We start from the raw sequence: 15479 nt of genomic DNA, 5'->3' as shown, positions 1-15479 counted from the left end.
CTCCTGGCATGTAGATCCCGACAGCCTTACAAAGGCCTGGGGGAGGGGGGAGCCCTTTAAAATAGTGATTGCCAAGGTTTCCAAGAGCCCTGTTTGTAAAAACAAAAACAAAGCCAAAGAAGAGCGCAGCAGATGAAGCCCTGAATTTCAGAGAGGGCTGCTTTTTTTTTTTTTTTCCCCTCCTTTTTCTCCACTTTCTCCTTCCCCAGCTGAACCATTGACTCAGCTAATGCTGGCGAGTGTGTGGTGGGATGCTGGTGGCCCATGTGCTTCGCTGGCCTTGAGCATCACTTGCCTTGAGCATCACCCACCTGGAGCATCACCACCCACTGCTCCCAAGGCCGGGGCAGCGTGGGGCAGGGGGCTCATGAAGCTTCTTCTTGCCCCAAGGCTGTGTTTGTTTTATTTATTTTTGTTCATCCCTTTTTATAGTCAGAACCACCCCAGATCCTCAAAACTGAGAGACAAGGAGCACATCATCACCTTGGCTGAGGGTTTGATGGTGGGAGAGGGAGTGAGGAGAAGATCTTGGTCAGTGATGTGCCTCCTGCAGTGGTGGCACTGGTGTGGTGGACTGGGACAAGTGTTGGACCTGCAGAAGAGGCAGCAGCTAAATGAAAAGATAAGCCCAGTCTTAAACAGAGACCAATGGGAGGGTTAAGTTTAGGTGTTGGTAGACAGAGTGGCAGCTTGCAGAGGGATTTAGGAAAAGGTGTCTCAGCTCCCAGTGGCCTCTGGCTGCCCTCGGTGGCCACAGTGTCACCGCCACCATCCCCCTGCCCGCCTGCTGCTGCGGCAGGCTGGGAGCATCGCGCTAAAATGGCTCCTTATTCTGTAACTAGGTCTGGTTGGGGAGAACATGTGGGCCTTGAGGACACGAGTGAGACTTAATGAGGTTTCTAGCATCTGATCTGAGGAATGCACAACTCCAGAAAATATTAAACAAAAGCAAAGTATTTTTATCCTTGTTAATTACAGCGTCGTGGGCCTGATCTGAAGTGGGTTTCAGCAGGACTTGCAGATGCTCGGCGTTTTTCTGCACTGAACCGCGTTCTTGTCAGTCAGCTTGCTGCTTAGCAGATGCAGTTAATTTAATTTTGACAGGCGCAAGCGAAGTTGTGCGAGGGTCCGTCCTCCTCCCCTGCTCCTGCTGCGCCAGTTTGCAGGGGAGAGGAAAAATCTTTATGCAGCAAATGGCTGGAATGTAAAGGCTGGACTTGAAAGTTATGAAATCCCGAACTGACAAGAGCACACTTCATTAAAAATTCATCTAAAATAGCCATTATAGAATAGTTGTGGTAATTAGCTGAGAGAATAGTTTTCTCTCCTGGCCTCTGATTCCTGACAGTAAGGAAAGAGGGCAAGAAACAACCCAGAATCCGTAATGAGCGGCTCCGGCGGAGCCCGCCCAGCATCCCAAACCAAGCCTGGGAACAACACGCTGCAACCATTTAACTCACGGCTCGCGACGCCAGATAATTGCAGCCGTAATAAAGTAGCTGGTTCTAACTGCGGGAGTGGGGATCCGAGCCTGCGAGGCCCGTGCGGCGGGCGGCCCGACGCCGTGCTGCGCGTGGGGGGATGCTCGCGCGCGAAGAGCGAGCGGGATTTTAGGAAATCAAGTGGTCAAGGGAGGATGCCCTGTTTATTCACCAGAGCACTTTTCCTTTGTTTTTTTTTGTTGAGGGTTTCAAACAGCCCCGCTGCTGGAAGTGCCAACGGGAGGCAGCCAGTGCTGGCATGAGGGACCGTGCCGGCGCGGGGAGCGGTGCTGGCCGCGGCGCTGAGCAGCCGCAGGAAGGCGAAGCCCCACGCCGGGGGCGCACAGCCTCTGCCCTTTTTTGGCGTTAAACTTCCAGTCCCGGTTTCCTCACTGTAAAACACAGATGTTTAATTTTAGGCTGGCAGATGTTTCACTCCTGGCTGAGATCTGAAGCGAAGGCAAGATAGGGGTATTTATAAACCAGTAATATTTTTCCTATACTAATTCCAGATTACCTCCCTGTATAAATAGGTCACAAATCAAATCTCTACATTCCAGTACGTTGATATAAATGTACTATTTGTAAAACGTAAACTATCCCAGTTGGGACTATATCATATATCTGTCCCTCTCTGCGTGCGTGTGTCCTCTGTGGTCCAGGTTTACGTAGGCAGGCAGATGCTGGCGATGCCGGGGCTGCGGCAGGGATGCTATTTTTGGGGCAGTCCCACTGCCAGTGGAAAATAGGCTAATGGGATAAAAATGTTTGTAAAAATATTGCTATTTGAAAAGAAACTTCTTGATGTGTAGCGAGCAGGGAAGAATTATCCCTGTGTTTGCATACGTGGTTGACTGGTGGTAGAGCAGTTGGAGATGGTTTCATAACCGTTGTGGTGGACCAGGGCTCGTGACCTGTGGTTTCATGTTGGGGCTCTTAAATTTTGGTTGAGGGTCCATCACGCTGATCTTTCTGTATTTCAGAATCCCGTTCCTAAACCAGGAGTAGTTGTTTCTTACCCACAGGTGTACGTTGAAGTTTATATGAAGTAAATGGTCAAGAGGAGAACCCAAACTGGTGGGAACTGGGGGTTCATGAGTCATTTCGAAGCCCTGGCGTTTGGATTGTCAGGAACTAAGGAAATAAGTGAATACTGGTGCCAGGTGTGTGGCAGTTTCCAGTGCAGTTCCCAGCACTACCAGACCCCAAGGCACTCGCCCAAGCAGCTAGTTGCCCATCACCAATGAGGGTCAACAGGAGCTGTGTGGGCTCAGCGTCTCTGGTCCCAGACATGCTGGGCAGGACACGCAGCCATCCTGGCATCACCAAAACCATCGTGGGCTCAGCAACAGGGTGGTGTGACGGACCTCTGAGCCAGACAGCATGTTTTAGGGATAAGGAGTTCACGTGCCCCCAACATCACACAAAGCCTGGAGCTGTGGACCACTGGTAATTCCCACCACTCCAGCTTTTCTCCGAGTGTTCACTGGTGAGTTGGTTTGAGGCTGCTTCTTCCGCCAGAAAACCCAGGATATTGCCCATTCTGGACCACTTGTTGCCAGCTGCAGCGTCCATATAAGTTTGAGATGAAAGCATATATCAGAATAAATAAAATATAGCAGCGTTTGGCTGGCAGCTCTCATTGCTTCCTCTGTAATGATTTCCTGCCCCTCTCTGCTAGCTGGTAGGCTCCTTTCTTGGTCGAGAACAAAACTGTATTAAACAATACTTCACATTGTTTGCCCTTTCATTCAAAGGGAAGGAGCCGCTGCCCTCTGAAGATACAAATTAATTAGAAGCAAATACTATCCTGTTCTTCAGAGCATAAAGGCCAAACAGACTGGCTTTCTTTGAAAACATGGGACCAAAGTGTCTCTTGTATCCTGCTTCTTTACATAACCGATTGCTATCTGCTGAATTGAGGTGGCACTGAAAGGCCTAAATCTGTGGTCGTTTTTGTTTAGTATCGTTGAATAATGCTTTAATGGAAACAAAGTCCAAAAAAATTATTCATGCCCATGTTTAATGAGAGATTTATAGACAGCAAGCCAGGCAGGACAGATGTAACCAAAATAGAATAGTGGATTGAGTTATGCTTGGTCTTTTCAGCCTGAATTTTAGTTTGTTTTATGAAGTATTTGATTTCACAGGAAGAAATGTAAACTTCTCGATGGCTTCATGTGTAGGAAGTGAAATGTCTTCAAAAGCAAAGAATTTCTTCAAGGCAGGATTGTCACCAGCCAGCGTGGCAGCGTTGTCTTCCTGAAAAGCTGCTTTTCTTTCAGGAAACAGGTTTGACACCAAATCCTTCAAAATTTCTCCAGGAAGGTAGCGTGAACACAGTGTTTATGCTGATCTTTCTCTTGCTTGCCTCGTTACTGCTACCTTAGGATCTCTTTGGCCCCCCAATTTTTTTTTTTTTTGAAGGTTTGCCTGTGGGAGGTGGTAGAGCAGGCAGGTTTGTCCTTGTCCACTGTAGCTGTTTGCCACTTGGATGTTGTAGGTATTTAATTTCTTCAAGTGACAGCAGTCTTGATGGAGAAGAGAGCAGGAGGAAGGTGTGGCTGGTGGCTGTTCAAGTCATCTCTCTTCTGTTCCCATTAGAGCAGTATTGGGTCACAGCCTGCAAGGACCTTCTGCCTCTCCTGCTCTGAACTCTGTCTCATTTAGGGTATTGATTGCAACTACTCTCCCTGGAGACCTGCAGCCTTTATATTGCTTAAGATATAACTGGAGGCCTCTAAGAAACTTTCTGAGAATCCATATCGGTCTGCCCAGCTTCCCTTCAGCAGCTTAACACCCGCCGGTTTTTAGGCAGGGATGAATATCGTGGGTGCTTTTGACCCGAGTCATGAGTTCAAAGGAAGAATGAAATATTAAAAATGCAGTTTTACACGACCTGCATGGAGGGTTGTGCTTGTGTGGTGCTGTGATGGTTTTCCTGCTCCTGCCGGGCAGGTGAAGCGGTCGCTCTGTCGAGAGCCCGGCGCTGTGGAGCTCTCGCCCTGACGACCTGCCTGTAATGAGCAGGTTGTGTAAAACAGCCTCATCCTCACCTGTCTTGTTGCCTGATGGCTCAGAGATGTACACTGAGCACAAAAAGCTGATGCCAAGTTCAGTTTTACCCCTAATAGCCTCATTCACCTTTCTTTTGTTGCTGCTTTTGGGGACCTTGCACATCTCGGTCTGATTCCTGGGATTTATTGGCAGAACGATAGCTCATACGTGGTGTATAGATAATTTTAGCTTTTAGTTCAGCCTCTGTGTGACCAGCAGAGGATTCTGGGGGGCCGCTGACTTCGGTGTCCGTTCCTGCTGCTTCCTCTCCCCTCCAGATTTGTATTTATTTTGCAGTGACCCTTGTGCTGCAGCCTGCCTTGGTGAGAACGCCTTGCCAGAGCCAGAAAGCCTGCGGAGGACAGCAGAGTGGAAACCCTTGTTGGGTGTTGGTTCCCCCATACCCAGTGCCCCTCTACTTTTGATTTGTTTAAGCTGGAAAATACTAGTATTTAATTGGATATACTCTTCTTATCACTCTTCGAAAGCATCAGAAATACGGCAGGTCTTTGAGGTGCTTCCTCGGTGCGAGATGACTCCCGTCTCCAAGGAGAAGGGTGCCTGGGTGCTTGGCGCTATTAAACAGGGAAATAATTGCAGTTGGTGAAAATTCTGTACGTCAGGGGAACTGCGCATCAGCACTACAAAGCCCTGCCACTTCGCATAGATCATCGGGCTGTGATGGCGAGAGGAGTTAGTTTAAAAACATCACGTGAATTGTTCTGCCGCCTGTTGGTCCCCAGTCGCTGAAGGAAACGTTGCTGTGCCACGGCACGGCTCCACGAGCAAGGGGCATCCTCGTGGTGTTCTGAGTTTTTAGGGAAGGAGGGTGCAATGAGGGAGGGGTGCTCCCAGCCCCGTGCCTGCGATAGGATGCCACGGCACAGCACGGCGTCGCGGGGCATGTCCTAGTTAGAACACTGCTCCCATTGTACGGGAGTCATCGCCCTTTGGTTACTGCAGCAACAAGTCTGCAAAACTTGTTATTTTATCTAGAGAGAGGAAAAGTGGCCCCCTGAACACCAAAATAATTGTGGGAAAAGACACCTCTTGAGTAGGAGACATTTTGAGTTCAGAAACGCTAATTGCTGGGGTTTTTTTTTCTCCTCTCTGTATTCACAGATATTGAAGTACAGAGCTGGGTTGGATTTTATGCGTGGTGCTTGTCACATTATCAAACAGTTTTGAGGGGAAAAAAATGGATCATTGTAGAGCTGGGCTGCAATTCAGCACTGTAACTGTTCCCACCATGTCCCAGTGCAGCTGGAGCTGATTATACCCGTGTCAGCCCTCTTTTGCTGTCAAAATTTGTAATTTTAAGCAAGCCTGTGGACTCACACTTGTAAATGTGTTTTAGAAAGTGAATCTTCTGCATGCCCACAAGGCCATTGTGCCATGCTGGTAGGAAGCTCAGTACTTCCAGCTTTTCGGGTTGTAATGGGCAGTGGTGGGCTCCAGGGATGGTACGTTGGGGCAAGTCACAGCTGTGTCCTGGCAAAACCCAGTAATTTGGTTTTGAAGCCACAGCTTAATAACGGGGTTTTTTTGACTCGTTGGTTGAAATCTCTCTTGTTATTGAGAGGAAACGTTTGCCTGCAAAAGGCAGAGCAAGGGAAGGTGCTTCAGAGTAGGAGCTTGCAGGAGGTGGCTGAGGGAGGCTGCGGTGACCTTTCTTGGTGCAGTGGGTATCTGCCGAGTCTGGCCTTTTAACTTCATCAGGAAAAACATCAAGAGAAGTAGTTAAGGTACCGATGCAGGTATTTAACAAACTTGGGCAATTCAGTGCCTGTTTTGGAAACCTCTGGTGAAGTAACCTGACATTCTTCTGGGAGCGTTTGGGGAAGCCAGCTCCATATGCTGCACTTGCAGAACGATGCCAGCTGTGCAGAGTTGCCCGTTTTCATAAATTATTAACTTAGGAAAAGTTAAAGCATAATTAGATTCTTAGAATCCCTCTCACAGAACCCCAACGCGGGTGCAAGACTGCGGTGGTAGGTGGTGGGGGAGACCAGGGGATCTGTCTGTGCTTTCAGGTGGCACCTGCCCAGCGGCCGCTAGCCCTAGTGAATGGTTGTACTTCAGGAGGGAAGAATATTTCCAACAGCTGCGTGAAAAAGTCAAAATCTGACTTTCTGCAAACATTGTGCCCACATAATAAATTGTTTTAATGGGTTTCCCTTTTAATTTTTAAGTTGCTCAAGAGAAGCCAGAGCAGATCCCACTGGAGAACCGTTCCTGTGTCCTCATACGACGGGATCTAGTTGCTCTCCCAGCCAGTCTCATCAGTCAGATCGGATACCGTTGCCACCCAAAACTCTACTCAGAGGGAGATCCTGGAGAAAAACTTGAGCTTGTTGCAGGTAATGATGGGGTAACTTTTCCTTCGTTGAGAATGCCTGGGGATCGCTGATGTTTTCCTTCTTGAAATGTGGTCTTCATCTTGCTCGCGCTGTTGCTGGAGTTGTGCATCTCGAGTGCCCTTGCTGTGTCTTTCTGGATTATTCATCACCAATCATCTTTTAAAAAGTTCTACGTTTCCTTTAATTTTCTGATAGAAAAATGTGTCATTAACAGGCTTTATTCAATTGAATTAATTTAGCATTTTAATTTAATTCTCCAGCTTGTGTTCTTCCTGATTGGTGTGGGCTGCATTGCAATTGTGTTTTGATTTTGATGCACAGATCTAAAAAAAAAAAAAAATCCACCAAACAATCTATTGCATTATAAGATTTGCAAAGCAGTGGAGATAAAATTTGTGTCAGCGAACAAGCTTTGAAAAACCTGTTTTTTTAGAATTGAGGGTGTTACTAAATGGTCAGATGCTGCAGTAAGAAGGAAGAGAGGGAACTGGGTTCGGTTCTTTTTTCTGTCTTTATTTTCATTTGGGGGGGAATTTATAATATTGGGAGAATTCACTACTTCTCCGTAAAGGATTTATGGCCAACTTGAGGTGGAAGATGGTGCTGTTTAGCTTTTAAAGATACTGGTGGTATAGAGCTGGATAAAGAGGAATGAAATCCAGTGGCTGTGCCAGCCTGCAGCCCGGGCACCCCAAGTGCAGCACAGATGGGTATTTGACTGGGGTGTCCAGGTCAAATTCCAGTTTAAATAATTATATTCTGCTTTTATGAATTCTCCTCAGCTTCACTTTGCTGCAGTGGTCCTCTCAGCTTACAGCCCGTGCTGTTGTGAAGTTTTTTCCCTTGGACGTAGCCATGCTGAGGTGAAGCAATCTTTGCACAACAGCCCCTACCTGCTGCCCAGAGGGGGAGGTTTCATTAACACCTGTAAAGCCCTTGGTAAAAAAAAAAAAAAAAAAAAAAAAGGACATGTGGCAGTGCAATCTATCCAAATCAGTTGTCCTTTCTTTCTGGTCATTTCTCTCTTGGTGAGTAGCGTGATTTTATTTTCAGTCTGTAGAAGGAATCTGCATTTCAGGGGATGCCCAGAAAAGTTTCCATCTGATGGAGGATGGGTCTCTGATGGAAGGCAGGAGTAACATGCACACGCCGCAGCACAGTGTACAACACAAGCGTTTATTTTGTATCTGGAATATTCATTTTGTAACCATTTACATTTTATGTGAGACTTCTTAAAACCATCAAGTGGTGCAGGTTATTTTCACAGTGAGAGCTGCAAATTGGCTTGAGGCAGCTCTGCTTGATTTACATTTTTCAATCTGGAAAAAAAGTAGATTAATATCACTAACCGATAGTGGCTGACTTGGTTATTTTTGATTTATTAAAGTGAAGTTACCCTCGGTAGTGTCTGGTGTTCCCTCTGATGGCTTATCTTTTAAAATACCACTGCTGAAGAAAGCTGATTCCTGTCTGAAACCTGGTGAGACCTGCGGGGTGGCATACAGGAGGATCCTGCAGCAAAAGTTTTCCTCAACTCTGCCTTCGGAGTATTTTCCTTTTGTCTCTGGTTTTCCTGCCATGATTGATCTCCAAACTTCAGCAGCTCCCTCTGAGAGGGTCTTCAACAACCTCGCAGCCGTGGTAGTACATCTGAAGGACAGATGCTCTGCGTGGAAGAGGATACGTGGAAGATACCTGATGAGCAGTGGGATGGCTCAGAGATCCGGAGCGATCCTTGCTGTTTTCTGGGGCAGGACTGGTGGGCTGGGCTGCCCACGGCAGCAGGGAAGGTGCAGGCAGCTGCCTGCCCCAGGGAGGGCATCGGGCTCGGGGAGGTGCTGGGCGCCTGCCCCGGCACAGCCGGCTGGTGGGGGCTGCTCTGCAGCTCTGTCTTCACCCAGAAGATCAGGGACAATCATCTGCAGGCTTTCCTGGAAATCCAGGAGGTAATTTTATTTCTCCAGTAGATGTTTTTATGTCTTGAGAACAAAGCGTGTTCTGGATCCAGATACGACCCATTATTTAATCTTAATTAAAAGCAAATACCAAAGCCCTCTCGTATAACAGCACGTTTGAAAAACAGGATAACCTCCCCCTGCAAGCCGATGCTGAGGCAGGAGCAGTTTGGTCTGTGTGAGCTATGTGCAAAGTAAAAAGGTTTGATAAGAAACCTGCTGTAAAGCACTGCCAAACCCCTGGACACGTAAAGCTGCTTTGGCAGGGGCTCCTTTTTCTTCTGGAGAGAGCATCCTTAAAGGCGATGTATTTCAAAGTCAGCAGTTCCTGTGCATTAGAAGGAAAATTCCCTGCTCACCAGAAGTATCAAGAGGTGTTGGGCTGGGATTTTTGGAAACAGTTAGAGCTGTAGTGTAACTGAGTGCCTTTTCTGTGCTGGATGGGTTTTTTTTCTTTCCAGCTATATATGTTCTACAATCCTTCAGCTGAGAAAAGAAAAGGCCAAATGGATTGGGGTTTTCTTCCTTCAGAAAGAGTAAATATATCTGTAGATATAAAATCACAGAATAAAGTCTTGCACTGTGTATCTTTGCAAAAAAAAAAAAAAAAAAAAGAGTCCTTTCGTTTCATCTCCATAGACTTCCCTTCTGTACAGATTATTTTGAATTGAAATTGAAATTATGAATTATTATTACCTGGGACTTGCCCAGGCCCTGAGGGGCTGCAACAACCATCCCTGCTGGGCTTCATTTCGAATTCTCTCTCTCCAACCCTTCCAGGCTCAGGTGTTTACATCACCCGGGGGCAGCTGATGAATTGCCACTTATGTGCCGGTGTCAAACACAAGGTCCTTCTGAGACGTCTTCTGGCCACCTTCTTTGATCGGTATGTGCCCCTGCTCTTGGTGCCTTCCCAAGGGATTTGGTTTATTTTCTGGTGTTTTAGCCACGTGTCACGAGCGCTTCACCTTCTGTGTATGCTGCACTGATTTCTGCGCTTTTTCTTAATGATGCTGAACCTGAGCACCAGGTTTTCCACTTCCTTACCTGAAAACCGTGTAAGGGGGTGATCGAACCTGCAGGGAAGAGGACGAGGCTGTCTCCTGGCGTCCCCGCTGTAAGGCTCTTCCTTTGCCTTTCTTGCAGGAACACGCTTGCCAACAGCTGCGGAACTGGAATCCGGTCCTCCACGAGCGATCCCAGCAGGAAGCCCCTGGACAGCAGGGTCCTTAATGCAGTCAAATGTAAGGAGAGAGATTTACTGCTGCTCGGTTGGAACAGCTGAGAGCAAAGCCCAAACCTAAGCAGGGAAGGCCATCTCTGTTGTGTAATAATGGGAACTATAGATGGTGAAGTTAGGTGATAGGAAAATGGATTAATTTTTTTATTTTGCATCATTTTGGGGGGGGCTGAAGTTAATTTTTGGTGGGTTTTGGCAGTATCTTAATATAAAACATTATTGCTACTTGAGTGGTTTGCTATATTTTAAAGCACTAATTTTGCAGTTAATTATAGGTGCTTTGAGAAGGAATTTGAAATTACATTTTTGGCAATATTCAGAGCTTGATACCACTGAAACGGGCCCTCCCCGTGTGTTGGCTTTTATGTCCCAGAGTCCAGCTTGCTTTTGGTTTCATCCAAGTGCAAGGCTCTGCCAGATCCCCTGGTTTACAGGAGCAGAGCATACAGCTCCAATCCATCTCCCAGAGGCATCTGCTGTGCATCTCGGAGGTGCTGGCCCTGCGGTGCCTGCGGGCAGCCGTTTGGGGTGTTGGTCTTCAGCAGTAAATGGGCTCCTGGGAATCAAAAAACTGGCTGCTTCAGCCCTGGTAGCCCAGGAGGATCTGCTCTCCACCTCGCTGGTAGCCTGTTAGTTTTAGTCTATGTCCTTAAATATATTTTGTAGACTTTTTATCTTCTTAAAAATATGTAAAATGAGAGCCCTGCTGCAAATCATTGCCTTTCGGAAGATTGCCCAAAGCAACAGGAGCTTTTGTTGTTAACGTTTGAACTGCAGACAGTTCTGCATCGTGCCACGTGGCTCGGCTAGTCGGTCTGTCCTAGTGTCGGCCTGCTGGGCTCTGTCGCAGAGCCGGGGGTACAAAAGGTTCAGCTGTTTGACACCCTCCCGCTGTCCCGCAGGTAAGATCCCCGGTGTTTGTGTGACTCCACAGCGCCCTAACTGTGGTAACCACCCTGGGCTGTGCCGGGGTACCTGCTTCACTCTGCGTTTTTGTGCCCAGTGTCTGGTGTTTATACGAGAAAAAGAGAGTTTTGTTACTTCCATCGAGGTAGTTTAATTATTTATGGCAGGCAGCAGAGACAAATGGTTAAATATTTGGCTCTTGCAGTCAGTGTTGAGTACAAGGAGTGTGCTGTGGGACAAAAGGGATCTGTTGGTGAGTGAGGACCTGGGTGATGTAGGAAACCCTGACGGGTTAGTGCAGGGAAGCCTGTTTACCGTGGACTTGATCTACAGTGAAAAGCAATGTGTTCTCTCACCACTGGATTCTGGATAGCAAATCTTTATGTAAATATTGCACTGGAAAATGAAACTCTAAGAAGGATTTTTTTTTTTCATTATTTTTAAGATTTGGAAGATAAATCTTTTCTCTCCCTAACCATTGCTGTGCTGCTGAACTCCAGGGGCCTTCCAGCCACCCTCGGAGATCTGCAGCACGTGGAGAGGAAGGATAAGACAGCAGATGTCCAAGACATAAAGCCAAAATCCCTAAGCTGTGCTGTTGGTGCTTGCCCATAGCGTGTGGTGGTGCTCTCCTGAGTCAGCCGCCCTGTTAGCAGCTTCCCCCTGGAGAGTCCTGGGCCTGAACCTTCCAGCCTTGCTCCTTGCTAAAGGTTTGCAAATACCTTCAGAGGTCGGAAAGGCATCTCTGTCCAGTGACAGTGCTGAGGACACGCTGTCCTGTGTCAGGGCACAAGCTGTCATCTTACTGCCTGAGTTTTACCCCGCACACAAGCTTTAGTGGGTAGTTGCTCCCCATGGCAGTTCCTTGGATGTTGCTGTGTAACATCAGGTGCTGGGCCCCCGCGGAGGAGCAGGGCTGCAGCCGAGGTGCTGCTGGGCTTCTGCAGGGCACGTGCCAGCTGATGTGCCGCTGCTGGGACCGTGGAGCAGCCGCACCGGCCAGGTTGGTGGCCCTGCAGTGGCCAGCACGAGGTGTGGGACAGGCAGAGGATAGTCCTTTGAGCAACCTCCTCTGCTCCGTGGAGAGCAGCTCTGACATTTTCCAGCCCCGCAGCTGTGCCTGCACCACTGTGGTTTCAAGAGCTGTTTAGTGGATCTACCGTTGAGGAGTTTGCATTGGCCTTTTCTGTGCCCATCTCTGCTTTGGGCCATCCCAGCGTGCTCTGGCTCCGGCTGGAGGCTGCAGGCAGGAGCCTGGTACCTCTGGGGCTTGCTGGGTTCCAACCCTTCTCCAACCCCCTTCCCTGTGCTACCCGGGATTTTCATGCCTTCTAGTTTTATCCCTTCTTGATTGTCTCTATCTCGAGCTGAGGAGTCTTGGTCTGAACGTCTCTCCCTGGGAGAGCTCTGGCCCACAGGTGAGCCTCCGCTCCATGGCACCTGCCCACACTAAGCCTTGCAGCAGGTCTCCAGGCCGGGGCAGAGGCTGTGATCATGCAGCCGCCTTCCTTTTGCTTTCTCTGAATCCTCAGCTCTGTGTATCCCTGTCTTTGCAGTGTATTGTCAGAATTTTGCCCCGAGCTTTAAGGAAAGCGAGATGAATGTTATAGCAGCCGATATGTGCACCAACGCCCGCCGGGTCCGCAAGCGCTGGCTGCCGAAGATTAAGTCCATGCTGCCAGAAGGGATGGAGATGTACCGCACGGTCATGGGCTCCACCACAAACAGTGTCCCCCTGGATCCTGAATTCCAGCCCAACACTGCTCAGGTCTTTGAGCAGCGAATCTATGCAGAAAGGAGGAGCGATTCAGGAACTATAGTAGCCTTGAGAACTAACACAGTGAACGTAGAGCTAAGCAATGGATCCAACCAGTCCTTCGAACAGAGCGAGGATGCCGAGGGGGCTGGCTCTGTGATACAGGAGGCAGCTGCCACAGATGCTATGGCATCGGATACCCAAAGCACTCCGCAACCTTTTGAACAAGGTTCAGGCTCCTCCAGCCGGCCCGAAACTCCCGTGAGAAGACAAGATGGTACTTACGGAGGGACTTTATAAAGAGAGCAAACATTTCGTGACCTATAAGGGATCTGTAATACTAAAGCTGCTTGCATGCATTACTAATACAAAACAAAAAATGTGATCAAGCCACTTACCTACTGAACTGCTACTGTTGCCTGAAAAAAATGTGATTTTTATTCTGCTTGTATTTAAAATTTATGAAGGAAATAATCGCATTCGTTATACTGTAAACGACTAGGTCTGTGGCGACCTACTTAAAAAAAAAATATTGGGCTCCTTTTTTGATATTCCTGAGGTTAGTCTATAAGATTGTAGCTTTTTCTTTTTTTTTTTCCTTTTTTTTTTTTTTTTTTATTTTAAGAAGGGGAGGAGAAAAGCTAGCCACCCCCCCCCCCAACCACCACCACCCCCTGTCATCACCACCCCATCCATTACTCAGCTCAGAAGTAAAGCCATCGTTAACCTTGTCCTCTAAAGAAAGTTTTACCGTCACTTAACAGGAAAGCAAGGTGTGTTAGGGTACAGGTGCTGTGACTGGCGAGGTTTGTCTCTAGCAGAAGGGCTCTAGCCAAGTGGGACAGGGTGGGGGAAATCGTTAAAGGCTTCTGGTGTTGGAGGGAGCCCCTTGCCGTGGGTGCTGCGGGGCAGGGTGCTGCGGTGCCCAGCCGCTGCTGGAGGCTGGTGGGGACTTGGAGCCGTTGTCTCGGGGAGTTTCATCCCGATCCCGGGAGCAGGGATGGGTTCCGTGGGAGTTCAGGCTTGCACGTGTCGGGAGGACTGTGTGGGGTGCAGGTGGAGACCCTGGCCGTTGTGGTTGTTGTTGTGGGTTGTTTTCTTTTTCCCAATACGGCTGGGTTTTGGGTTTGGTTTCTCTCTCCCTTCCTCCCAGCGACTCCTTTTCGTTTGCTTCTCCTTGCTTGCACCTTCACGCCACCCGCTTCTTGGGCGAACGGACTTGCGTCACCCCACCGCACCCAGGCGGGCCAAGTCCTGGGGCCACCTCCTGGGGGGGGCAGACCCCCCTCAGCCACCTGCAAAGGGCTTCGGAGAGGAATCTGAGCAGGGAAAACACGTTGTTCTTCCTCCCAAGGGCAGGGAGCCGGGAGCTCTGTGGTGTCGGCTCCTGGCAGCGTCCGCTGGCGTGCGGGGCTTGCCTGCTGCCCCCTCCCCTCCTCCCTAGGCAGCCAGGCTCTCACTTTAATAATTTGGAGTATATTGGATGAAAAAAAGTTTTAAAAAAAATAAATAAATTAGCTTTGTGCCCTTCTGTGAAGAGGTTTTGGGGAGGAGGAAGCGTTTCGCCTCTTGCTCATCTTCCAGACAGGCCCTTCTGGGGAAAAGCCCAGTGTTGAGTTATTTGTTTTATTTTTCGGTTGTTGTTGAAAGCTGATGTCCCCAGGCTCTGTTGGCTTTGGTGGCCCCAGCTGGCCTCGGCTTGATGATACGGGTGCTGGGGTGGGAGCTGCGGGTGCCCCTGGAGCCTGGCCGGGCAGCGGGTACCAGCTCACCCCCAGCTCTCTGCGTCGACTCTGCCCGTTTGCCCTCAGAAATGCCCCAGATGGCCGGAGCCCTTCCGCAGACGTGGCTCCCACACGGCGCTGGGCGCAGGCGCTGCCCGGTGTGTCTCGCTGCAGCGTTGTCCTGGGTTGGGGGGTGCCGGGCACCCACAAGGATGCTGAGGTTGAAGTGCCCCCAAGGGCTGGGGGCAGTGATGTGAAAGCCAAATATGGCTTTTTTTCTTTTTAATTATTATTTTTACTGTGACTAAACAGCCTGCTTTAATGATATTTGTAGCTTGTTCTTTAACAAGTTTGGGACTATGAACAAGTGCACAAGAGTCACTTTTGAAGGCTACTGTGGCTGTGCTCTTCTTTTCTTTCCTGCTTTGGTTCCTGAATCCAGACAGCGCTTTGCTCAGGGTTTTCTTCCTTCTTTGTATTTCCAAGGGGGAAGGGGGAGAGGATAACCCAGCTTTTGGCTATATGTTTTGTTTTCTTTGATACTTGAAGCAGCTTTTTGCATCCTAATAACAAAGCTGTCCGGCGCTTCGCCTGTTCCACTGCTCCTTGCCCTGCAGGAAAAAAAAAAAAAAAAAAAAAATCAATGCCAGGGTCTTGCACAGGTCTCGGTTTTTAGCACAGCTTGGCTTGGGCGGACCACGACCGGGTGCCCTGCTGCCAGCGGGGTGGGGGGGCTGGTGGGGGTGGCAGCACGATGAGCTGGTGCAGGGGCGCGTGATGCCTGGGGGGAGCGGGACGAGCACGGCCGGGGGTTCTATTTGCACTTTACCCACGTCAGCAAGCAAAGCTCGCGCTCTTGCCGAAGTGGGGGGCACACGGGGGCATGCTGTGCACGGGGGGGACACGCGGCCGGAGGACAGACGTGAGCAGGGGGTGTACGGGCACCAGCGGGCTGAGGTGGGGGGGTGGGCTTCTTCCCCAGAGAGCCCCCAGGAGATGG

At 49.2% G+C, this 15479-nt stretch overlaps 1 protein-coding gene across 6 annotated transcripts in view; it reads left to right on the top strand.

Annotated features, from left to right (window-relative positions):
• The window catches only part of NACC2 (NACC family member 2), a 59879-nt gene extending 44686 nt beyond the window's left edge, over positions 1-15193 (top strand). For all 6 annotated transcript variants that reach the window (XM_074923639.1, XM_074923642.1, XM_074923640.1 and 3 more), the window contains exons 3-6: positions 6731-6898; positions 9634-9739; positions 10000-10097; positions 12556-15193. In XM_074923639.1, coding sequence (XP_074779740.1) covers positions 6731-6898; positions 9634-9739; positions 10000-10097; positions 12556-13055 — 872 coding nt within the window. In that variant the 3' untranslated portion in view covers positions 13056-15193. The remainder of the gene's footprint in view (positions 1-6730; positions 6899-9633; positions 9740-9999; positions 10098-12555) is intronic.
• Positions 15194-15479: the final 286 nt, after the last annotated feature.

The sequence above is a fragment of the Athene noctua genome, chromosome 20 (genome assembly GCF_965140245.1).
Source record: "Athene noctua chromosome 20, bAthNoc1.hap1.1, whole genome shotgun sequence".
NCBI lineage: Eukaryota > Metazoa > Chordata > Aves > Strigiformes > Strigidae > Athene > Athene noctua.
This window is presented reverse-complemented; position numbering and strand designations above follow the sequence as displayed.